This window comes from Squalius cephalus (assembly GCF_949319135.1).
Source record: "Squalius cephalus genome assembly, chromosome: 4".
Classification (NCBI taxonomy): domain Eukaryota; kingdom Metazoa; phylum Chordata; class Actinopteri; order Cypriniformes; family Leuciscidae; genus Squalius; species Squalius cephalus.
Genome location: NC_137125.1, coordinates 41,481,145 through 41,506,460, shown reverse-complemented (window position 1 = coordinate 41,506,460; position 25,316 = coordinate 41,481,145). Strand labels below are relative to the sequence as shown.

Below are 25,316 nucleotides of genomic sequence, written 5' to 3'. Positions count from 1 at the left end.
ATTTGAAAGCCAATAACCAATATATTGGCCGATAAATCGAAAACCAAATTTTTATATAAGTTTGAGAGCCTGATTACAGAAAACAAAAGTCTCACCATTAAAATCCATGTAACAAGCACACAATTATAATGTTCTTATTATAATTTTATGTAGCCTATATGCCAGACTTTCGTTGCACATATTACACTTAAACATATTTTTCTTTTTGAAGTTATTTCAATCATATTTCAATCAAATCAAAACCATCATGACGAACAGTGCGCATCTGAAGTGTCCCATCTGAAAAAAATAATTCATGATTTATCGGCTTTAATTTATCGGCCAAATTTTCTTATCGATAAATTAATTTATCGGCCAATAATGATAACATTAAAAATTAACATACTGTATATCAGCCGATACCGATATGGTGGCCGATATATCGTGCATCCCTAGTTATGTAAAAATCTTTATTTTAATTTAAAACAAAAATAAACATAATCCCTCTTTTTTTGTTTTATTCCATTACAGACAAGAATATTGGGCCAGCAATCATGACAGATGAATTTTTCAATCTTATTCAGACACTTCATACTTGTGTCTGCAGGACAGACAAGGTCAGATCTTTCTCCCACACTGTCTGAAGAGGTCATGGAGCTGTCGTTGGTTACCTGATGTTGTGTATGTGTGTGCAAACAGGATATCCAGCCAGATGCAGATTTGGTGTTGGACATCATGCTCTTCTTTTGGGCTAAATGCAAAACAGTTTTTCAAAGAGCGCAGATGAGGCTCTATGACCCTCTGCACTACCGGGGAAGGATGGCAAACCAAGACCAGGTTATTATTTCAATAAACATTAAATCTTAACTGATTATTATGAGCGACTTGATTGCTTTGACATGATTGCTTTGTAAATTTTAAAAAGCATTCATTTAGCTGCTGCTTTGTAATCAGTTGCTGAATCCAAAACATGTAAGTTTTTTGGGGGGGGGGTTTGTATTGTTTTGTTCTGTAGTGGATAGAGACCCTGCTCTTGCTGTGTGAAGTGGCCCATGAGCACCAGCTGGCTGAAGTAGACTTCTTATTAGTGGCTGAAATGACTCTCAGAATTGCCATGGTGTTGGAAAGCAGCATGGATGCCCCGCTGTCCGGGAGAAAAACAGGTACTATTGCTGCGTTCCATTTACCTCAGAAGACGGATGATGGGGTTGGGAATGGCGTGACACCCAAGTTGACCGTGTTCTAGCACACAGGTCGGAAAACTAAGATGGCCACGTCCAGACAAACCTTTGTTGTGCTTGCTTTTTTGGAATATGTAAAAAATAGGTATTTTCACAGATTCACAGATAATGCCAAAGTATCTTGTCCACAAATAGAGGTTGGATAGTACTGTGTGCACTGTGCACCACTGAGTTTAATGAGACACAGACAAACAGAAGTGCTATAAACAACATATTACTACTGTTTCACGACGGTTGATGCACTGAGCAGCCATATTGGATTCTAAAGTCGGGTTGTTGCTGTTTCCCAGAGTTTCCCAGTCATATCTCCGACTTGAGGGGGTATTCCAGTTAAAAGTTCCTACTGGGGACTAGGAATTTTCCACTTCAGTGGGCAAATGGAACAAATATGTGCCACAATTAAGTTTCACACAACCCCGGTCTATACACAATTTTTTGACTATTACAGCAGACATTGTAAACATGACACTGGTATTTATGGTAATACATATATTAAAGTAATGGCTGCTGAAAATTCAGCTTTGACATCACAAGTATAAATTACATTTAAAAAAAATAGAAAATGGTTATTTAAAATTGTCATAATATTTCTAAATATTTCTAAAATATATTCTATAATATCTTTTGAATCAAATAAATACAGCCTTATTGAGCATGACAGACCTCATTGAAAAACTTGTATTGTGTATTTTGCACTTTTAGTTATATATTTAAGTTTTATTGTGTTTATATTTGTGTTTTTTTCTGTAGCCTCCACTGTAAATAGTGAAGAGTCCATCCCTGTTAGAAAATCTGCAAGCTCCTTGTTCATGGTATGTTGTCCTACAAAGTAGAAATAGAAGATAAAACTCTACTTAAAGTTTATAAGCGGTTCAGCATCATTAGATTCAACATTTAGAACAATTTAAAAATACCTTAGAATCTGAGAATGCCATTTAAACCAACAAAATATCATGCAGTTTTATGGAATTGAGTCAGGTTTTAACCATAATAAAACTTCATTTTAAACATGTCTGCAGATGTCCCGAACTGAACAGCTGCAAACTGCATTGGATTTGGTGGAACGAGGTGTGGATTGTGTGTCCAGAGGCAGGGCCAGGTCACTTAATGGGGGTTCTGCTGTCTTTGACAAGTTGTTTATGCAGGCACGAACTAAGTTTTACTTCCTACAACACAAGCTCTGTTACTTCCTGTTACTTTATATACAGCAAGCATGCTTAATAAAATGTGACTGCTGTCTTAACCACAGAAGTTTGGTGATTACAAGAGTTCAAAGAGCAACAGAGTCCCAGAGAGCAGCAGTATCACTGACCTGACTACCCTTTCCATGGATTTACACCTAGAGCTAATGGTTATTCAGCACAGACTCACTCTCAAACTATCTGACTCCTGGCCAGGTCAGAGAGATGTGCAATCTTTCAACATTTGGGTAAATGACATTTAAGCATGTCACTGAATGCATTATATTTGTTCTCCTCAGAAGAGATCAGTTTGACGGAGAGTAAGAAGTCACATACTAATCGAGTGCAGACCTCAGAAACAAACAGACCAATAGAAGGTGAGTTTCAAAACGGAGTAACATGAACAAAATGTCTGTGTTACATATGGTAACCCACGTTCCCTGAAGGAGGGAATGGAGACGCCACATCAAGACCGACGAATAGGTATCTCGCTAGAGAGGCAAATCTACTTTGAGTGAAACTAAACGAGCCAATGCACATTGGTGTGCAGTTATTTGCATTAGCAGTTCAGCCACGCAGCGCGGGTATATAATGAGCAGCAGGTGCGATTGCACTTAAGTTTTTTGCTGAGGAGCTGAGCCGATAAGCTGGCTGCCTCAGCGGGCCGCAGCAGATGTGGCGACGGGAAGTTCCTCTTCAGTCGTTCAGTCGACGCCACGTCGAGACCGCTGAATAGGAATCCATACCAAAGGGCCACAGCTGCTGACCCCATCCAGCGCCCTGTGCAAACCTCTTGCCCCTTCTTGCCTGGAAGGACGATAGGAGAGGGCTTACACAGAGTATATCTGTCACTGTTGTTCCGTGATAACCCATACAGTGAGATTATTGGATAACACTGGCAAAGCGTTAGGAAGTGTTCTGTTAGGAAGGAGAATGCTGTGGAACCCACATTCTTCCCCGAAGGAGTTATGTGGAGATATACATATGAACTAACCCGAAGATTGTACTGCATATGACATACTGGGTAACTTAGCCCAAAGGATAGACACAGGCTTCCGTTTAGGAGCAGCCATGGAAGAATTACACATATGGGATCCTCGCAGGGTAACACATATGGTTCACAAGGATTCAATGGATAAAGGCCTGGCGCCGGATGTTCCGCCACGTCCGGGCCGATGGTGTTGGAGCACTCAACAAGTTTTTCACTCTGGAGCAATAAGGGTGCACAGTAGGGTGCAGCAAGCCGACAGAGCAGGGCCTCTCAGAGCTTCTACCCGTCTAGGGTGAGAACTTAGGAGGAGACCGGCTGTACACGTAGGCTATAACGGGTTAGGTGTCGCCCAGCCCGCAGCTCTACAGATATCTGTTAGCGAGGAACCACGGATCAGCGCCCAGGAGGATGCAATGCCTCTCGTGGAGTGAGCATGCAACCTGAGTGGGCAGGGCATGCCTTGTGCTTGGCAAGCCAAGTTGATGGCATCCACTATCCAGTGGGCCATCCTCTACTTGGAGACAGCCTTTCCCTTCTGCTGGCCTCCGTAACAAAGCCAGGGCTGGGTCTGCCTCCTCCAGGGGCAGCGCTTGCAGGTTCACCACCTGGTCCCTGAAGGGAGTGGTAGGAACCTTGGGCACATAGCCAGGATGAGGTCTCAGTACAACATGGTTGTCACCCGGCCCTAACTCTAGGCATGATTCGTAGACAAAAATGCCTGCAGGTCCTCTACCCTTTTGATAGAGGCCAGTGCAATCAGCAGCAAAGTCTTCATGGAGAGAAGCTTTAAGTCTGCTGATTGCAAAGGCTCATAGGGAGCATCCTGAAGTTCTCAAAGCACCAGGGAAAGGTCCCAAGAGGGTATGGAGGGGGGTCGAGGAGGATTTAACCATCTCGCCCACAATGGTATTTCCCACAATGTGTCCATGACTCATCCACGAATGCTGCCTCAGCGTGTTCTATGCCCAGACACGCAATACAGCACTCGTGCCCATCCCGTGATCCCAGGTAACGACCGTATCCAGAAACACACAGGCTCTACCTGTGTAAGCTCTTTTAGGGGACTGCTCTCTTGGTGCTGAAGCACGCAGGGGAACGGTCGTAGCGGACACGGACATGAATGTGCACCTGTCGTGCGCTGTCTCTCTCACTGGTGATCTGACCAGCCTTAAAGGAGAACTCGGCAACTCTAGCGAACTCTAGTCACTTCTTCGCTGATTTTCCCTTTTGTTGTCGCATGTTTTCCCCACGAGCTCCCCCTACAGCTGTGGGGGGGCGTATATTTCACAACACGGACGTAAAAAACTCACTTGCGGCAGCCTCCTCCCCCTCTCTACCGCTGCTCATGTGCGTTTGTTATGATCGGAGCAAGCCAACTGTATCGTGTGGAGCTATGTCTACCGAGGTGGGTAATCTGGTAATACATCATACATGCGTGTGTGTTTATGTCGAATTGCCGTAAAGCAATTCGTGTTTCGCGCTCGCGCTCGTTCTCGTTCTCGCTTCTCACGAGACTTCCAATTTCTGTCTTACCGGGACGGCAGTCCCCAAGTTGCAAGGTTGGTTTTCCACCTGGGAACGCTGGGGGGAGCAGGGAAAGTCATCAATATCACCAGAATAGGTTGTTTAACCATCCAAATGATTTCTAGACAGTTTTATTAAGTTAAAAAAGTTACCAAGTTCTCCTTTAAGAATGGCGTTTAAGCGCTCTCACGGCTGTGAAAACAGCCCTTTTGTTTTTGCTCAGTTTTTTTCACAGGCAACAAAAGATAGAGAGAGAGAGAGAAAGAGAGAGAGAGAGAGAGAGAGAAAGAGAGAAAATCGACCCTACTGCCGCGCTGTATAGCCTGCACCAGCCATGAGAGATCCTCCTGATAATTTGTTCACACTCTGTTTAGATATCAGCATCGAAGTGCTCGGCTCCTCAGCAAAAAACTGAAGTGCAATCGCACATTCTGCTCATTATATACCTGCGCTGCGTGGCTGAACAGCTGATGCAAATGATTGCACACCAATGTGCTTTGGCTCGTTTAGTTTCACTCGAAGTAGATTGGCCTCTCTAGCAAGATTCCTATTCGTCTGTCTCGATGTGGCGTCAATAACTTTGACTGAAGAGGAACAGTATGTCAGTTTTACCCAGATTTATTCCTTAACAGACTCTACGGAACTTGAAAAAATCAAGAAGAATAAGATCTCTAAGAGTGTTTTCCTGGCGCAGAAGGCCTTATTGGCATTCAGGAAGGACCAGACTAGTCGAGAGACCAAGAAAATACTTGAGGTCAGTATTTGATGTCAACTCCAAACATTTGGCTCCACTTCCCATCATGCTGCTGGTTTTGATTTTCAGATAACATGATCTAAACTGTCTCTTTTTCTCTCCAGGAGGCCGTAACGCTGATGGAGAAAGCCGAGCTGGAAGAGAGGAAGCTGGTTAGTTGTACATTTCCTTTAGAGAACAGTTTAGGACTGGCAGAGAAGAGACAGCCACCACCAACCCCAATACTCCTGACACGATCTAACTGCTCCATGATCTTCACACCTGCGCCATACGCACTGGAAGAGGAGGTTGCCACGTCTTCTCTATAAACATAATTCTGAAATCAGTCAATGGCTCTTTGGATTTATTCACTGTGATATTGATGTGTAAATGCTGAAAACATCAATTAACTTTTATCCTTATCTAGGTTAGCTGGTATTGTATTTATGGAAGAGATGCAGAGGGTATCAACCTAAAAGTACGACTTAAAGACTGTTACCTACGTGGGACTGGAGAAATGGTAGGGTAAATGCCACTTTGACATATCAAATCACAAGCTTAACTTTTTAATGTCTGTATTGTTCATTCATACTCAGTAACTGAAATTAAATTTGTGTTTCAATCAGATACCTGCCAAAGGTGAATGTTTACTTCATGTAAGCGGGTTGAAACCTGATAAGAAGTACATTTTTGCAGTGGGTGCTTTTGATGCTCAAGGCAAAATGGTGGGCGGTGCCATTGGAGAGACCACCAGGCCTCTACTGGCCTCTCTGCCTCTACCACTGTTAACAACCTGGGCCCACATAGCTCAGGTACGTGGATCGGAATTTTTTGTGTGTCTCCCAAAACATCCATCCACATTCCTTAATGCCAGATTTTATGTTGTTTAGGTGGCCTATCAGACAGGACTCCACAGCCTTGCCAAAAGAGCTTGTAATGAGCTATGGAGCCACTTTACCCTTTCTTCAAGCTCAAATCCTGAGGTTCCAGAGCCGGAACAAGAAGCCAGTCTTGAAAGGCTGGCTCAAACAAGGTCGAAAAATAGCCTGTTTCAGTCAGTTTCAAAGAGAAACAATCAATTTAGTTAAAGAATCTGAAATGCACAATTTATTTTGAGTATAAATTAATATTAATTATTATTTGTGAAGGTCTTGAATAAAATCTTATAATAATATAATATAATATAATGTAATGTAATATAATTTAATGTGTCTTATTATATATCTGTTCCATTTGTGTTCTATTTTTCCTTCATGCAGGCTCCGCCCAGAGACCCTACAGTTTTCTTCTCCTCTCCTACAGCAGCTGTTTTTCTCCACTATTTTCATCCAGACAGATATTCACATCCAAGAGGGGGCACTATTCTGTGACAGTCTCTGTGATGGGGGGCCTTTGATCTGGGGCCAGGTTAGTGCCTACAAAGGGAAATTTGCCTTAAAATTGGTTATATAAATCATCATAAGTGATAATGCAGCCTAGTTTTTCTCAAGTAATTCACCCTTGTCCTTATAAACCTGTTCTGTCGGCACATCCATCACAGGAGGCCAGGCTTGCGGAGTGTGAACGGATGCTGGTGGCCATTGATCTTGCTCTGCACCTCAATGACAGCACTGGCACCCTGCAGGCTGTAGTAAACTGTTACGGTCTTCTCGCTCCATTAATCTTCAATCAGATCCCTTCAGAGCCTGTCATTGAGGTCACTACTTTTAGAAATGTGCTTGATAATACTTATATGTCTGTGCTAGCTTGTCTTGAATCTTTTTTTTAGATTTGGTTCGGGTTTAGGGGGAACATTTTATTAGAAGATCCATAATTTCATTATTAAATCAGCTTTTTATATGATGGCTTTGCCAAAGCAAAGGTGAATTTAGATGCTTCTGTGTGTTTCAGATGCTTCTGAAGTGCTTTTCAGTACTGCTGGAGATTCCAGAAGTCCTTAAGCAGAAACGCCCTGCTGCCATCACAGAGTCCCTGCAGCACATGGTTGCCTGTATGACATATTATTTAGCCAAGGTAGTAATTACATATAACAAACTGCTCACCTGTTAAGAAATAATATAATATAATCTTTAGATTGAAGTCAAGTCAAGTCAAGTCAAGTTTATTTATATAGCGCTTTTCACAATACAGATTGTATCAAAGCAGCTTCACAGTATTAAATTAAAATAATACATCAATGTTTGTTTCTAGTGGAAAACGTCCACGTTTGGTAATGCTGATCAATAGTATTGCTGATTGATTAATTAAATTAAATATCCCCAAATATCCCCAACTGAGCAAGCCAAAGGCAACAGTGGCAAGGAACCGAAAAACTCCATCAGGTGACCTAATGGAGAAAAAAAAACCCTTGGGAGAACCCAGGCTCAGTTGGGGGCCAGTTCTCCTCTGGCGTTTATGAACTAGAGGTTGGATTTAACTGTAGGATTAAAAGTATTATATGAATGCCTGGCTGAAGAGATGCGTCTTTAATCTAGTTTTAAATTGGAAGAGCGAGTCTGAGTAACGAACAGTATCAGGAAGACTATTCCAGAGTTTTGGAGCTAAATATGAAAATGCTCTCCCTCCTTTGGTGGACCTAGATATCCTAGGTATGACCAAAAGCCTCGAATTTAGTGATCTTAAAGAGCGCGATGGATTATAGGGCGATAGAAGATCCGTTAAATAGACTGGAGCTAAGCCGTTTAGGGCTTTATAAGTCAGTAGCAATACCTTGTAATTAATACGGAACTTGAAGTGTTTTTAAGATTGTGAGAAACACATTTATTTGTGTCTAAACTATTTCATCCAGCATCCTGTAGATTTCACTTTTGAAATGATTGTGTTTGCATGTTTTATATGTGTATGATGCATTTCTGTGTGTTTTTAGAGCTTGCGCTCCACTCAGGAGAGTGGCATGGCATCATCTGTGTTTGAGTCGGGAAAGAAACTACTTCAGGAAATCACTGAGCCCCCTCTGCAACCCGCCAAACAAACATCAATGGAGCAGGATGAGGTATGGGATTTGCCTGGTTTATCATAGATAAACTACGTCTCATCTGTCCTTCGGATGAGAAGTAAAACCGAGGTCCTGGCTCTCTGTGGTCATTAAAAATCCCATGGCACTTCTCGTAAAGAGTAGGGGTGTAACCCCGGTGTCCTGGCCACATTCCACCCATTGGCTCTATCACTCTCTCTCCTCTCCACCTATATCTGGTGTGTGGTGAGCGCACTGGCGCCGTTGTACTGTGGCTGCCGTCGCATCATCCAAGTGGATGCTGCACACTGGTGGTGGTTGAGGAGAGATCCCCTGTCATGATTGTGATTGACAGTGCTTTGGGTGTACAGAGTAGTACATATGAAAGCGCTATATAAATGCCTCATTCATTCATTCATAGACCCTTTGGGATAGTATGCCACATATTCTATCTGCGCTACATTCATAAGTACTAATGACTGTGTGTGTGTTTGATTTCCAGAAGAAGACAGCTCCCACGTATGACGAGGATCCCAGTGAACAGCTAAAGATTTTAGAGGCCATTGTCATGAAAAACATGCAAGCAGAAACATTAGGAAACTATGGTGTCACTTCCTGTAACAAAACAGGTACATGTTTTTCATATATCTCAGATCAGAATGGCAATATATACATTTTTTGCCATATAAAGAACTTGTTTTGTAATTTTAGTTTGTTGTGGCCTTTGTTGCAGGGTCTCATGGATGTGAGCTCACTGGACAGGAAGACCCTGTCGTACTCTACATGATGATTGAAAACAGCTCCCTCCAGCATGCCTTTAAAGAGGGTATAACGCAAACAACACATACTAAAGAAAATCTGATTCATTGAATGAGCTATTATTCACTCATTTTCTGTATTTGTATGTGTGTTTGATTCAGTGATGAAGTTCAAGCAAAAGTCTTGTTTTTTGGAGTTTGTTGTGCACTTGCTCCAGAAAGCCCTGCTAGAAGATGAGCTGGATCTGGTGTTGCGGTGGGAGCGGAACATCTTGAACTGGCTCAGCAGGTGAGTGTGTCTCTGTTTGGGTCTATGATTACAATGTGTGTAGGTGTTTTGTCTTACATTTCTTTGCTGTCTGTAATATTGCTAGACGTGACGATGCTCTGTTCGTGCTAAAGAAACACTCGAGTGTACCAGGAGAGGAGTGGAAAGAGTACACAACCTCTGTGATAGAGTACAACACAGAGGTAAGTTTCTGTTACTTAAAATGCGGCAACACACTACTTATCTCTTTCAGTTTGTAAATGCCATTTAACTACATTTCAGAAACAAAAAGGTGGCACCTTTTGGGGTAACAGGAAGTTGCTACAGAAAAGACTACTGATTGCATTCAAGAGCCAGAACTCTGAAAGGTAAAGCTATATCCGGCCCAGCTTGCACAATATTGAAACATTGCATATTTAAAATGTATTTTTAAAGTGTACACTAGCGTTCAAACGTTGTTGTTTTTTAAGTAAGTCTCTTATGCTCACCAAGTTTGCATTTATTTTATTAAAAATACAGTCAAAATTTGTGATACTTTTTTTTCTGGATTCTTTGATAAATAGAACGATTTTTATTTGAAATCTTTATCAATGTAATGCATCCTTGCTGAATAAATGTTTTATTTTCTTTACAAAATCTTACTGACCCCAAACATTTGAATGGTAGTATACATGATTACATATTTCACACTTTGTCTGTATTTGCTTTTGTGTCTCTCAGAGAGCTCAAAGCTGTGGACATCCTGCTAAATCAACTTGCTGCTCTTATCAGAAGATATAAGTGCCTTTGGAAGCTGAGGCGGATGCGCTCTGAGAATTCGCTGTGGCGTTGCCATGTCAATCTGAGCCTGGCTCGTGCCCACCTAGGCATGCTGAGGAAGAATCTTGGACCACCTCCCCAGCTCTGGTATGCAGATCCAACAGAAAAACTGAGAATAATGCCAATGTCTGGGTCTTTGTCTTTACTCTGAATATCAAGTCTATTTTATATGTCCTGTTAAAAACGCTTATATTATTGGTTTCTCTGAACATACTCGATTGAAACTTGAGCTTTTTTCTATCCGTTCCAGTTTTAGTCATCTATCGCAGTCTTTCTTCTCTCTCGCTCATTGTGGAATGCTGATTATGTGGAAGAACGTTTCACTGCAAATCAGGCCACCTGAACTAACTCTTCCATGTCCCAAATCTGTACCTCGTCCTGGATCCCGTGCTAACAAAAGAAAAGTGAAACGCAAAGTTAAACACACTAATCAAGGTGGGTTAAAGTCTCTTTAGCATGACAGCTGAATCTACACTACCGGTCAAAAGTTTAGGGTTGGTTAGATATTTTGAAAGATGTTTTGAAAAGAGTCTTCTCATTTATTTGACCAAAAATACAGTAAAACAGTAACATTGTGAAATATTGTAATTTAAAATTACTTTTTAAAGGTGAGACTGAAGACTGGAGTAATAAATTCAACTTTGCGTCACAGGATTGACATTTTAAATGACATATATATTTTTTATTTTTATTTTATTTTTTTATGTAATTTTTGTATTCATTTCTTTAAAAAAATCTTACTGCCCCAAACTTTTGAATGGTAGTGTAGATCATTACATGTAGATGCAGTGAATGATTGTCATACATTTCTCTACATTTTCAACAGCACCAAACACCAGTGATGAGGAGTTGAACTCTACAGAGAGTGAAGTGGAAGGTGAAGTGGACTCTAAGTTTCGGCACACCCACAGCCCTGAAGCTGATGACGCTCCTACTGGTCAAGCCACCTTTAATTTACTGGACACACTTGACAAAGCCTCTATATACTTGCGCAGAGCTATGGTAAATGCAGTTTCATTTTAATAGGTCTAATTTGATACACTCTTTTTTGTGTGTGATTTTATCAACGGCATCTCCCATTTTTAACATCAGGTGCTAGCACATCGCTGGAGTCACTGGACAACTTTACAGTGGGTGTGTCGGACTCTGTGGGATCAAACCAGCACACTTGCCCTGATGATAGAGCGAGCCCAAGGCCCTGATGCCCATGCCAGACAGCTGACGATAGAGCAGCTCTATACAGTGATCACTCCTCTACTGGTGCTGGCCTCAGACCTTCTTATGGACATGATGGAGAAGCTTAAGGTTAATACACATCACCTCTAAAACAGTGGCTTTTTGACTTTTTGCCCACTGTACATAATATAATATTAACTATATAAAATCTGGGAGTGTCAGTATAGGTACATTAATTAATCACAATGCATTTTTTTAGCATTTTAATTTAGTTCGATAATTAAAATAATATAAAAATATTAATATTAATTCTTCAATAGAATAGAATTTTCTAATTCTGTATTATTTTATTTTGTTGATTATATTATATAAACAATCATTTATTAAATTAATTATAATTCAAATGCACATACATGTGCTAAATTAAGATTAATAATCCACTTATAAATGGCCTGCAAGATAAAACCACATGCCGTTATGCGCCATTGTTACAGCTCTCTGGAATACTTGATTCGGATACTTGATTGGCCATTTGCCTCATTCTGCACTCAGATATCTTTATATAATGACCACTAAACTTTAGGATAAAGTTATCTGACATAACAATTTTTTTTTTATTCTCTAGCTGTGGAATGTTTATGATGATGAAGAAAGGGAGCTTGAGGCCAGCTTGTACTTCTCTGCTCCAGTGGACGATGGGACAATGATAGATCTGCGCTGGCTGAGGACCCTGGTTCTGCACACATTAGAGCTTCTGTACTACCAGTCCAAGTGGGAGACTCTCGCCCACCTCGCACTACTTTTCAACACATACACTAGGTACGCTTATAACTCACTGATGCTGGTGGCTTTGGTTTATGTACTTGCTGAAAGTATACACATAACTGAAAAGTTTATGAATAGAATTCCTCTCACAAAAGAGTAGCTATTGAAATACAAGGTGCAATGCGTCATGGGTTTCAGGGAGCGCTACTCTCACATGGTAACACCTGTTCTGGTGCATGCACAGAGGAGGCTGTTGGACAGGATCAGCTGTTTCAGTGGTCCTCCAGCCCCTCAACCTCATTTCATCTACACTGGGATGATCTCTGGAGAGAAGGTAGACAGAAATGATCACATACACATCATTCTTATCAACTTGGGCAGAACTATTTAAAATTTTGAGTTCGAAGCCTGTTCAACAAACATTTGCAATGAATACTCCAGATGTGCATCCTTAGATTTGGTAAAATGACTAAGTTTTGTGACTGATGTCCATAGGTTACCTGCCGGAATTATGCAACCAGACAATTGCTGTTTCCTTGTGGAGAAGGTCAGATTATGATTACTGCAAATGATACTAACCCAGAGCTCAAGGAACTTGCAGGTACAGTCTACAGAAAAGGGTTGCCAGGTCCCATTTATCTTCTGATAAATTTTGTGTGGTTTGCATGTCACATTTGGGCCATGTATAATGATTTGTATTTTTTATTTTTTTAAAGACCATATTTAAGTCTTACTTGTGTGTTTTATAATTATTTTCATCTTTTATTGCAGATATGAAGAGAGCCATGTGTCTGGTGTGTGTACCGTTGGATGTGAAGGACACACTGCAGTGTTTCAGAGAGACTCTGGAGAGAAGAAATCACGCACTGCTGACCTTTCAGCACAGCCGAACTCTACTCCTGCTGCTTCTGGCTGACACACAGCACTGTAAGTCTGACCCACAGGGGATTAGTACGATTTTTTATTTCCTTGAATACGTTTATTCAGCAAGGATGCATTCAATTGATCAAAAGTGAGAGCAAAGACATTTATAATTTCTATTCCTCAAAGAACCATGATTAAAATGTATCATGGGTTCCACAAAAATAGTAAACAGCACAGCTGTTTTCAACATTGATTCTAATAAGAAATGTTTCTTGAGCAGGAAATCAGCATATTAGAATTTCTGAAGAATCATGTGACACTGAAGACTGGAGTTATGATGCTGAAAATTCAGCTTTGCCATCACAGGAATAAATTACATTTTAAAATATATTAACCCTTAAAGAGTTTCTGTATCTTGGAAAACAGAAAACTTTATTTTAAATTGTAATAATATTTCACAATATTGTGATTTTTACTGCATATTATATCAAATAAACCAGCCTTGGTGGATGAGCAAATGAGATTTCTTTAAAAAACATTTTAAAAAATCTTACCGACCCCAAACTTTTGAACATCACAACCATAAAATGTTTAGGCCATGGCAAAAAGTACAGAACATTACCTAATGAGACTTTCACATTAAATTATACCTAAATTACAAAAAGTTTTACTGCAAAACTTATTGTACTACTAAAGTAAAAAATGCTATTTTAAAAGCACTTTTGGTAACCCATGCCATTCTAATTTTCTTCTGTATTTTAGGACTTAAAACTAAACACTTTCAACTTTTTTTTTTTTTTACTTTCAATCACCCTTTATATGTGGCCTCAGCGTATGTTGAGGTGCCATTCTCCAAAGAGACCAGCGGCGTTCTGCAGGGGAAAGTGGAATTCAGCATGGCAGCTTGCATCCCGCCAGGTGTCAGACCTCCAGACCTGTCCACAGAAGACTTCAACTCTCTGGGCTCCATCTACAGCCCCACCCTCCCTACATCCCAGCTCCAGACTGTTTTCTCCTCCTACAACAATGCAATTAGTGAGAACCGATCTAAACTCTAACACATTACAAGCTGAATTTGTTCATGAACAAGCTTTTGCAGTACAGATATGTTGTTTTGTTATTTCATGCAGAATATCTTCAAGAAAATAAGTACAACTCCCTCCAGGTGCAAGCACTCCATGACCTTGGAAACCTGCATTTCTTCAATGGAAATCGAAAGTATGATGTGTTCATTGCATTGTTTTCCTGCTTTGTTTATTAGTTTGAGCAGTTTCATACTGTATGTTTACACTACTGTTCAAACGTTTGGGGTCGCCAAGATTTTTCGCCAAGATGTCTCTTATGTTCACCAAGGCTGTATTTATTTAAAGGGGTCATGAACTGGATTATTTTATTATTTTATAATGTTTCCTGGGGTGCCCTTGTTAGTATGATTTTTACATAAAAAATGGTCATAATTTAGAAATAAAAGGCATTTATCCTAGCCTTTAGCCTCTGATTTGAACGCTCTGTTTGAAGGGGCGTGTCTGTGTGAGACTTCAGTATAAACGCCCACTGCTGTCACTGGCTGACATCTTTGCATATGAAATAGCCAGCATTACATGTGGTAATCTCTCGAATACTTTTACAAAGTTTTTACTATTACAGCTATTGAGATTAACGAATCGTGAAAAGATGATGATTATAGCTAATGCTATAAAACAAACTTTTAAACATTAGTCTAGGTAATTTAATGTTTTGCATATACACTGTAAGAGGAGATGAAGTGCATCTTGTATTAGGGAGTATGTTTGTTTTTGTATAGATCTGCACACTGTTTCTGGAGTAAGGCTCTGGACTGTGCTCTGCAAGACTCTGGAGTTCTGGAATCTTGGGATGGTGACTCATGGAGCTGCAGCTCCTCTCAGGAAACCCTGCGGCATGCTGGGATATGGGGTTGTCTCCAGGGAGCTTTGCTTTCCGCCAAAATTGCACAGTGAGTGAGAAACCATGAAGTTTTTTTGTGATGGTGCTCCATTAAAGCAGTAAGATTTCTCCTCTATTGACAGGCACATCCTGACATCCAACATCAACCAGCGCACAAAATGCTGCCTTCTCTCTGCCAAACTCTTCAAGGTCAGAATTGAGTCACTGAAATGTTATTACAGTTGAAAGAAAGGACCTCAGTTTTTGTATCTGAGCCAATACAAAAAGTTTACTAAGGTCATATGCTTTGCAGTGCCTACTGATGGCCTCTATGCCCCATCCGATGACAGACCTGTCATACTCCACATACTCTGTGGAGATGGAGCTTATCCCAGGCATCGACCTCTTCTCTGAGCCGGATCGTGGGAATCTTGGCACCACTATTGCCAGTTTGTCTTTTCTCTGCCACTGGCTATATACCTCAGGACACCTTCTCAAGGTACTATAGCCTAGGGGTATGCGATATATATCGTCTATGATAATATCGTAATTGTTGTTTTAATGATATGCAATCTGACATTATCGCATATGTCCATCACTTTACAACACACCTAGAGTGCATTGCATACACTACGTGATGTAGTCTAGTAGGTTAGACTAGTGCGCTTGTGCATTTAGAGTGCACGCTTTCACTGCCAAAATTTAAGATAAGGGGGCAAAATACCTCTGCATGTCTTTTATTGTTATATCATTTAATATAGTTAATATCACACAAAGAGTGCCGGTTTCTTCAAATATATCATTTAATATAGTTAATATCACACAAAGAGTGCCGGTTTTCTCCAAATATTAGCACGATTACAAATGTGATATTGATGTTTACAACAGTTCAATAAACAAGAAGTTAAGACTTACATTTTAGACAAAATATTGCCTTTATTATCCATTTTGTCAATGTAAATAGTTTTTAAAAAAGCCATAGGAACGTTTTGCATCTCTTAGCAACACACAGCGGTGAATGAACAAATCATTTGAATAAATGATTCAATGACTGAGTCATTAAGATAGTCAAATGCTTCCTTCCTGAATGAATCAGCCATTTGAATGAATCGGTTAAATATCTTGGACTTAGGGCCCTATCATACAGCCAAGCGCAACGCAATTGTTTTTTTGCTAGTTTCAGTCTGACGCAGTTATCATTTTCACGTCTTGCGCCACGTTGTTTAAATAGCAAATGCATTTGCACCTATTTATGCAAATATGGGTGTGCTGGTCTGAAAACGAGGTGTGTTCAGGCGCATTGTTGGCGTGTTGCTATTTTGAGGGAACTGAAATAAACCGCACCATTGACCACCAAAACCTGGTCTAAAGTCAATGGCGCAATATATTTTTTTATTTAAAGAGCGCGTTTGTAATGTGCGCCTATATGCGGGTCCACAATCCTTAATTACTCATTAAGAGAATAGGGACAACCCTTTTAGACCATGCGCCGCGCGCGTCGACCATTTTTCCCATCGTAAAACTAGCATAAGTGCAATTGCATCCTGCACTTTAGACTATGCGCTTAGATTGTTAAAATAGTGGCCTTACTCATTAACAGTGACTTGCTGCCACCTACCGGCAGTTTTAATTTCATATCTTTTCATTTTTTTTATAATTTCAAATATCAATGTTCAACGTTTTTTGTTTAAAACATCAAAACATCATCCATGCATTTGTAACTGCAGGTTAAATGCATTCATGTCGCCTCTGAGCTGCATTAAACAGTCTGTAAATATATCCAAATGCCACTTCAGATGCAGCTTCTCTGTTTCCTCTGCATTGCAAAAATAAATTTTGTCAATACTGATTTCATTTGATTGGCAACAGCCCATCTTGTGTCATCTTATTGTAATTTAATTTATTGATTAAATGTAAGAATTTTGACACAAAAGATGATGCATACATTTAATTAGGTTAGAAAAAAATGCCCATAAAAGGTAAAAAATCTATTTAAACTTCAGATCATTTCTGTCATTGCTGGAAACTGCCACCACACAGAATATCAAAGACTTTAGGAGTCAGCTGTCCATGGCAGTCCTAAACTTACAAAGATACCAGTACAATAACACAGCAAAATATCGTCTAATTATCGTTATCGATAAAATTCCAGAAAATATTGAGATATAATTTTTTGTCAATATCACACACCCCTAAACACACTCATATTAAGAGCAGCCTTTGTGCATTTGATGTCTGATACATCTTAATATTCAACACCTGTCTTACTGCTTATTTCAGTCTCTTCCTGTTCTGGCTCTGTACCTGTATATTGCCAAAACTGTGTGTCTGGATCCACACCTTACTGTCAGATGCAGAATCCTGAAGGTTTGAAAGACTTCATTGTGTCTTTCTGTTATTCTTGTATGTATTGAAAAGCTGTATTGCAGTGGATGTATTTGTCTGTTTTATGAGTTTTAATCAAGTGTTTCTGTGTGTATACAGATAAAGGTATTGACTGAATTAGGGGCCTTCTCTCAAGCGGTTAAAGAACTCAGTAATCTCACATTTGGCGTAGAAATCCCTGTGCCTCATGGATGCCCCCACAGAGTGGAGAAGCCATCTTGGGTAAAACACCATAAACAATATAGGATATGTTTAGCTTACATATATATTTAGACAAAAACAATACATGCAATTATCTTCTGTATAGTGAAGTGTTCAGTTAATTTTTTCTTTTTTTCTTGAATATCTTAAAAACTTTTTCTTTTCTTTTTTATTTCATCACTTTATGCTTTTTACATTACACTTCTAGACTACCATTCAATAGTTGGGGTTAGTAAGATTTTTTTTTTTTTTTTAATAATATTTTTATTCAGCAAGGATGCATTGAATTGATAAAAAAGTGATAGTTAAGACTTTCACATTTTATTTTATTGCAAAAAAATCTATTTCTAATAAATGCTGTTCCTGAAACGCTGAACCCTGAAAAAATATGTTTCATGGTTTCTGCAGCATTGATAATAAGAAGAAATGTTTCTTGAGCTGCAAATCAGCATGTGACACTGAAGACTGGAGTAATGATGCTGAAAATTCAGCTTTGGCATCAAAGGAATAAATTATGTTTTAAATATGTTCAAATAGAAACACTTATTTTAAACAGTTAATTTGTTTCACAAATTAAATAAAAACAATCACTGTTTTTACCTCGCAGCCTTGGTGAGAATGAGAGACTTCTTACAAAAACATTAAAAAAGTCTTACTGACCCCACACTTTTGTATGCTAATGAATATAGTATAATAATTGTTACATTATCCTTTTTTATGTCTTGTAATTTTTAAATGCACATTAAACCCCACAGGCAAATGAAACATTTATTGAAGGAAAACCCCTGTTGGATCCTTCCAATCTTCAAGTAAGTTGACCTGTTTTCACAGCTGTATCATTAATAAAAATGATCGATATTCACTTCATACTGTACTGTTGAATATGAATATCATGCTTTATACAATCCATTTCTTAGGTTCTGGAAGAAGTGGTCAATAGGAGGCCAAGTAAGGACATCATGGCTGTTTATGGCTCAAGATTCACCACATGGCTCTTGATGGCCAGAGTTCATCTCATCTTGGCTATATGCAGTACTATACAAGACCTGCCTGAGCCACCACCTCCAGGTCTCATTACTAGTTTGTTATGGACAATAACAGATTATAAATCTACATAAACCCTTACTGAATCATATACTTTAACCCACAGAGTTATCCAAATCTCAGGAGAAAAGTTTGCTTGATGCCTCCAGCAGTGACAAGTCCAAGCGTCTCCAGCTCAGTGCCAGGAAACTCACATTAGGAGAAGTCAAGGTGATCCATTTTATCTTCATTTTATGACATTAAAGCTGTCCAACTATCCTTACTGTTAGATTGTTCTTCCAGATCTAGGCTTATACAATGTTTTTAACATTATTTGACCCTATAGCAATAATGGCTATGATGTATGACGTTATAAACACAAATATACAGTAAATGCATCTACCAAATGCCAAGAACATTAAGGACAAAGTTAACATAATGTCTCTCTATTGCCCTGTTCAGGCCATACTCCTAAAAGAAGCACATGCTCTGGTTAGTCCTGAGCTCTTCACCCCACATCCGCTGAGCATTGATCCTGAAGAAATGGAGCTGGCAGTGGAGATCAGACTGTTGATGTCCAATATCAACATGCAGCAGGGCAGAATGGCTGCCAGGTAGTGCAGAAACATAAATCATGAGGAAGAGTGCTAGTTTGTAGTTGTGTGGGTGTATACACTACTGTTACAAAATCATTACGATTTTTTTTTGAAGAATTTTATTTATTTAGCAAGGAAACATTAAATTGATCAAAAATGACAACAAAGACATGTATAATGTTTTAAAAGATTTCTATTTCAAATAAATGCTGTTCTTTATTCCCCAAAAGGATCCTGACAAAAATGTATCAAGTTTTCCACAAAAATATTTAGCCTCCCAACGTTGATTTAGCATTGATAATAAGAAATGTTTCTTGAGCTAAAAATCAGCAATTTAGACTGGAGTAATTATGCTGAAAATATTACAATAGAACACAGTTATTTTAAATTGTAAAATTTCACAATATTACTATATTTTTGAGTAAATAAATGCAGCCTTAGTGAGCATTAGAGACCTCTTTCATAAACATTAAAAAACCTAACCAGCCCCAAACTTTTGAACGGTAGTGTATGTTCCAGGGGATTCATGTATGTCTAGATGTTTGAATCTACTAAAAATCTAAACATTTTTCATTTCTATTGTAGTGCAGATCTGTCAGTGTCTGCTTTGAGGCTCCTCCAGAGTTCTCTTGTGTTTCAAAGTGATTTACGCCCGCTACCTCCTCCTAAACCACCCTCCTCTGCTCTCAGACGGCCCAGAGCCAAAGCATATCAGGTAATGATCAACCTCTGATTTACTTAAATAAATTCAATACTTAATTCAGATCTTGAGTCTCATGTTCTAAAGGACAGATTCAGTTTCATAAAAAAAAAATGAAATGAAAGAGTTTTAAGAGTTTTTTAAGAGTTTTAAAGAAAATCTGTCTTTTCTCTACAGACTAGCTCCCGGGATTCAAAGTCTGTTCTCGATCTCCATACCGGAGATCTTCCAGAAGAGTTGGAAGCGAGAGAACGCATGGATCTCCTTTTCTGGCTGCGCTGTAGGCTAGCAGTTGTTCGTTCCCTCGTAGGCCATATCCCTGGAACTGCAATCTACTCTGGTTAGCTGCTCCGAAAAGCTTAATCTGGTGGAAATATCATTGGATGGTGTTTGTTGATGATTCTCGCACGTGTTTGTGCAGGTACAGACAGTAGTGCAGAGGCGCTCCGGCTGCTGAAAGAGGGTCTGGCTGAGGCAGAGGCCTGGGGAGATCCTGACACTAAAGCCCTCCTGCTCCTACAAGGCGTCCAACTCAACACACACCGTGGCAGACCCAGAGAAGACAGTACAGCCATGCTACAGGTCAGTAGGTAGCTATGACAGTTGCTTGTGATTTAGTGCTATTTGACCTGAACTTGACTGTTTCTGTTGGCCGATCACATACTGTATGTGTCTGTTTAGGAAATTGTGAGCTTGTTGTCTGGGCGTAGTGCTCTATCTCTGCGTTCTCAAATGGCTCTAGCTGAGGCTGCATTATTACTTAGTGAACTGAGAGGAACAGGAAGCCAGACTCTCCACCTGCTCACACAGAAACTACTGCAGCAACAGGTTTTGTTACATTTTTATGCTCAAAATGTTTGTTATAACTAGTCGCAAGAGAAAAAATGTATGTAAAATTCCCATTTGTTGTTATCTAAAATGTTTTAGGACAGTAAAGATCTGGTAAAGTTGTACAGCTCCCAGATCACATGGTCATATTTAACATACAAGTACAAAAATATTAAATGCATGTGTTTTACATATTTTGTAGTGGTAATATTATTCTTTGTTTTCAGCTCTGTGCCACTGGAGAGTCTATAGGTCTCAAAAAAGGAGGCGAGGTGGAACTACGAGCTGGCCTAAAGAATATTTATCTTCCACAGCTTCCCCTGCTTGCCAAGACAACCATGCGGATTGGTATGACAACTACAATAAGGCAGCTCTGTATTGATATTCCTCTAACATTATGGTTAGGTGTTTGTTCTTAACCTGCAATTAATTCAGAACAGCTTAATGTATAGAAACTTTTTTTAATACCCTTACGTATGCTATGCTTTGTGTTGTTGTTTTTTGCTTTGTTTTTTTGTTTCTTGCTTTATTTTGGTTTTGTTTTAGATAAATGCACATAATTCTCCTATTGACTTATATTGAAAGAATGTTCAGAATTGAAAATATGTAAAATTTGAGTACTAAATTGTGATTGGTCTTCTTTCTTATATAATTTTGCATACTAAGCTGTTATTGGTATTTTCTTCCTCGCGTCTGTTTACGCATTTCTTCTACACAAAATAAAATGTTACATTTCGAACCTACACCTAACTTAAAACTTTAAAATAATTATTTTGCTATGCAGGGGTATTTCCTTCTAAAAATGCAAACTTAGTTTGTACTGCAATTTTGAAGGCTCAAAATGTTATTATGCTGTGTATTGATTCTTTCTGTTTCAGGTCGCTCTTTGGCATTACAAGCCTTGTCACGTTCTTCTGAGGGAGGTGAGGAGCCCTGGAGGCCCTTAATATTTGCTCAAGAAGTTTTGCAGTCTGCACTCAGCATCTCTCAGGCCTCTGCCAACAGAGACCGCCAGCTGGAGGCTGATATCCTCTACTGTACAGGTGATCAATATGGAGTGTTTTTTATATATATTTTATATTTGATATATCTTATCTTGTGAACCAGTTATGGATGGTTGATCATTTGTGTCTGCAGGAGTGGTGGGTAGACATCTCATTTCCATGCAAAAATCTGGTCCCCAGGAAGTCCTAGAGGCCTTGCTTGGGTGTTTAACCACATTTAAGCACACTCATGGCCAAAGCTTACGGTAAGTTGTTTAACTAAAGCCCAAAGTATACTTCGGCCATCCGCATTCCAATTTTGTGTTAACGCAGATGGTTTTACAGCGGCTGTTGCATTTCTATCGTACAGAAGTGGGCAAATATTAAAGATTAAGTGGACATTTGAATTACATGTTGTTTGGCCAATATTAAACAAGGATTTGATCATTCCGTAGTGTAACAACAACCAACACCAGGCTGTTGGCGCCCTCTGCAGGCATTTGTTATAATACATAATGTAAACAAGTTATGTTTATATTAGTTTATATCATTTATTTTACATGGTGTTTGGGAGACCCAGGTTCAAGTTGCAGCTTGTGGACTTTTTTTCTTGATTTTTTCCCCCATCTCTCTCTCCCACTTCGCTTCCTGCCTACTTACTGTCTTATCATATTAAAGTGGTAATATTACAGTGTTGTTCAATAAAACCCATATGATTACTTTGATACTTTACAGTATTTGAACCAATTATTATTGTTTGTTATTATATATTTGTATTTTTATATTTCATTTTAAAGGCTGTTGTTCACTTGGATCTATTTTTATTACCACTATTTTTTATCCAATTACTCGATTAATCGATGGAATAATCGGTAGAATACTTGATTACTAAAATAATCGATAGCTGTAGCCGTAATTAGAACCTCATTGTGTTAGAAACAAGGGGGAACAGAATCCGACTGCAAACAATCCAGCTGTCAGAATCCGTTCCCCCACCCCCATGATGAGAGATGTTTATGTAGTGGCTTAAAAGATGCTGATTTTTTTTTGTGTGTGTGGATGGAACTTATCCAGCACCAGTTTGATAAATATTAGAACCTCCTTGTTTAAGAAACATGGGGGGAACAGAATCCGACAGCAAACAATCCAGCTGTCAGAATCCGTTCCCACACCCCTATGATGAGTGATGTTTATGTATTAAAAGATGCTGATTCCAATCTGTGTGTGGATGGAGCTTATCCAGCATCAGTTTAAAGATTAATATTTTGGTGTTTTTTTTTGCCTTTTAATATGATAAGACAGTAAGTAGGCAGGAAGCGAAGTGGGAGAGAGAGATGGGGGAAAAAATCAAGAAAAAAAGTCCACAAGCTGCAACTTGAACCTGGGTCTCCCAAAGCACAACTGCACACTACGTAAATGTGCTGCCCACGAGGCTATGGGCTCCAACTAGCCAGCATCAGTTTTGTAAATCTTAGAACCTCATTGTGTAAGAAACAAGGGGGGAACAGAATTGAACGGCAAATAATCCAGCTGTCGGAATCCGTTTCCCCACCCATATGATGAGAGATGCTCATGTAGTGATTTAAAAGATTCAGACTCTGTCCTGTCTGTGCATGGAGCTTATCCTGTATCAATTTGTTAAATATTAGAAGCCCCTTGTGTGAGAAACATGGGGGAACAGAATGCGACTGCAAACAATCCAGCTGTAAGAATTTGTTCCCCCACCCCTATGATGAGTGATGTTGATGTAGTAGCTTAAAAGATGCTGATTCCAATCTGTGTGTGGATGCAGCTTAACCAGCATCAGTTTAAAGATTAATAGTTTGGTGTTTTTGGCTTTTATCATGATAAGATAGTATGTAGGCAGGAAGGGAAGTGGGAGAGAGAGAAGGGGGAAAAAAATCAGGAAAAGTCCATGAGCTGGGATTTGAACTTGGGTCTCCTAAAGCACAACTGCACAATATGTAAGTGTGTTGCCCACGAGGCTATGGGCTCTAACTAGCCCGTGTCAGTTTTGTAAATCTTAGAACCTCATAGTGTAAGAAACAAGGGGGAACAGAATTTTACTGTAAATAATCCAGCTGTCAGAATCTGTTCCCCCACCCCTATGATGAGTGATGTTGATGTAGTGGCTTAAAAGATTCTGATTCCAATGTGTTTGTGGATGGAGCTTATCCAGCACCAATTTGTTAAATATTAGAACCCCCTTGTGTGAGAAACATGGGTGAACAGAATCCGACGGCAAACAATCCAGCTTTCAGAATTCGTTCCCCCACCCCCATGATGAGAGATCTTTATGTAGTGGCTTAAAAGATGCTGATTTTATTCTGTGTGTGGTTGGAGCTTTACCAGCATCAGTTTAAAGATTAATTATTTGGTGTTTTTGTTTTTTTATTATGATAAGACAGTATGTACGGAGGAAGCGAAGTGGGAGAGAGAGAAGGGGAAAAATCATGAAAAGTCCATAAGCTGCGACTTGAACTTGGGTTTCGCAAAGCACAACTGCACAATATGCAAGTGCACTGCCCACAAGGCTATAGGCTCCAACTAGCCAGCATCAGTTTCTTAAATCTTAGAACCTCAGTATGTCAGAAACATGGGGGGAACAGAATCTGATGTCAAACAATCCAGCTTTCAGAATTCGTTCCCCCACCCCTATGATGAGAGATGTTGATGTAGTGGCTTAAAAGATGCTGATTTTATTCTGTGTGTGGATGGAGCTTAACCAGCATCAGTTTAAAGATTAATTATTAGTTGTTTTTTTTGCTTTTTTTATGATAAGACAGTATGTATGGAGGAAGTGAAGTGGGAGAGAGAGAAGGGGGGAAAAAATCAAGAAAGGTCAACGAGTTGGGATTTGAACTTGTTTCTCCCAAAGCAGAACTGCATGATATGTAAGCATGCTGCCCACGAGGCTATGGGCTCCATCTAACCAGATTAAGTTTTGTAAATCTTAGAACCTCATTGTGTAAGAAACAAGGGGGGAACAGAATTTGATTGCAAATAATCCAGCTGTCGGAATCCGTTCCCCCACCCATATGATGAGAGATGTTCATTTAGTGATTTAAAAGATGCTGATTCTATCCTGAGTGTGCATGGAGCTTATCCTGCACCAGTTTGATAAATATTAGAACCTCCTTGTTTAAGAAACAAGATACTTTAATTGTGAAATTAAACTCGCCAGGAGGTGGCAGCAAGTCCCTGTTAATGAGTGAGTCATTGAGATTCAACCGATTCATTCAAATGGCTGATTCATTCAGGAACGAAGCATTTTACTGTCTTAACGAGTGAGTCATTGAATCATTGATTCAGCTGATTTGTTCAAAAAGATGATTAAGCTGATATGATGAGAGATGATCATGTAGTGACTTAAAATATGCTACTCTATCCTGTGTGTGCATGAAGCTTATCCAGCACCAATTTGTTAAATATTAGAACCCCCT

General features: G+C 39.4%; 1 protein-coding gene across 1 annotated transcript in view; it reads left to right on the top strand.

Moving 5' to 3' along the window:
- Positions 1 to 25,316, top strand: part of cfap54 (cilia and flagella associated 54) — a 34,537-nt gene that overhangs the window by 3,572 nt on the left and 5,649 nt on the right. Inside the window, exons 13-59 of the mRNA XM_079869444.1 lie at positions 511 to 596; positions 679 to 816; positions 995 to 1,142; positions 1,971 to 2,032; positions 2,240 to 2,365; positions 2,470 to 2,617; positions 2,701 to 2,778; positions 5,549 to 5,670; positions 5,775 to 5,957; positions 6,077 to 6,169; positions 6,276 to 6,461; positions 6,540 to 6,682; positions 6,909 to 7,056; positions 7,190 to 7,345; positions 7,540 to 7,662; positions 8,516 to 8,641; positions 9,105 to 9,231; positions 9,336 to 9,428; positions 9,523 to 9,649; positions 9,735 to 9,831; positions 9,911 to 9,996; positions 10,349 to 10,534; positions 10,698 to 10,882; positions 11,274 to 11,449; positions 11,540 to 11,752; positions 12,249 to 12,442; positions 12,587 to 12,722; positions 12,884 to 12,989; positions 13,160 to 13,315; positions 14,084 to 14,287; positions 14,383 to 14,470; positions 15,057 to 15,227; positions 15,301 to 15,367; positions 15,471 to 15,656; positions 17,438 to 17,524; positions 17,642 to 17,764; positions 18,499 to 18,552; positions 18,661 to 18,811; positions 18,894 to 18,997; positions 19,229 to 19,380; positions 19,948 to 20,077; positions 20,240 to 20,402; positions 20,484 to 20,644; positions 20,744 to 20,890; positions 21,118 to 21,238; positions 21,769 to 21,933; positions 22,028 to 22,139. Coding sequence (XP_079725570.1) covers positions 511 to 596; positions 679 to 816; positions 995 to 1,142; positions 1,971 to 2,032; positions 2,240 to 2,365; positions 2,470 to 2,617; positions 2,701 to 2,778; positions 5,549 to 5,670; positions 5,775 to 5,957; positions 6,077 to 6,169; positions 6,276 to 6,461; positions 6,540 to 6,682; positions 6,909 to 7,056; positions 7,190 to 7,345; positions 7,540 to 7,662; positions 8,516 to 8,641; positions 9,105 to 9,231; positions 9,336 to 9,428; positions 9,523 to 9,649; positions 9,735 to 9,831; positions 9,911 to 9,996; positions 10,349 to 10,534; positions 10,698 to 10,882; positions 11,274 to 11,449; positions 11,540 to 11,752; positions 12,249 to 12,442; positions 12,587 to 12,722; positions 12,884 to 12,989; positions 13,160 to 13,315; positions 14,084 to 14,287; positions 14,383 to 14,470; positions 15,057 to 15,227; positions 15,301 to 15,367; positions 15,471 to 15,656; positions 17,438 to 17,524; positions 17,642 to 17,764; positions 18,499 to 18,552; positions 18,661 to 18,811; positions 18,894 to 18,997; positions 19,229 to 19,380; positions 19,948 to 20,077; positions 20,240 to 20,402; positions 20,484 to 20,644; positions 20,744 to 20,890; positions 21,118 to 21,238; positions 21,769 to 21,933; positions 22,028 to 22,139 — 6,334 coding nt within the window. The remainder of the gene's footprint in view (positions 1 to 510; positions 597 to 678; positions 817 to 994; positions 1,143 to 1,970; positions 2,033 to 2,239; positions 2,366 to 2,469; positions 2,618 to 2,700; positions 2,779 to 5,548; positions 5,671 to 5,774; positions 5,958 to 6,076; positions 6,170 to 6,275; positions 6,462 to 6,539; positions 6,683 to 6,908; positions 7,057 to 7,189; positions 7,346 to 7,539; positions 7,663 to 8,515; positions 8,642 to 9,104; positions 9,232 to 9,335; positions 9,429 to 9,522; positions 9,650 to 9,734; positions 9,832 to 9,910; positions 9,997 to 10,348; positions 10,535 to 10,697; positions 10,883 to 11,273; positions 11,450 to 11,539; positions 11,753 to 12,248; positions 12,443 to 12,586; positions 12,723 to 12,883; positions 12,990 to 13,159; positions 13,316 to 14,083; positions 14,288 to 14,382; positions 14,471 to 15,056; positions 15,228 to 15,300; positions 15,368 to 15,470; positions 15,657 to 17,437; positions 17,525 to 17,641; positions 17,765 to 18,498; positions 18,553 to 18,660; positions 18,812 to 18,893; positions 18,998 to 19,228; positions 19,381 to 19,947; positions 20,078 to 20,239; positions 20,403 to 20,483; positions 20,645 to 20,743; positions 20,891 to 21,117; positions 21,239 to 21,768; positions 21,934 to 22,027; positions 22,140 to 25,316) is intronic.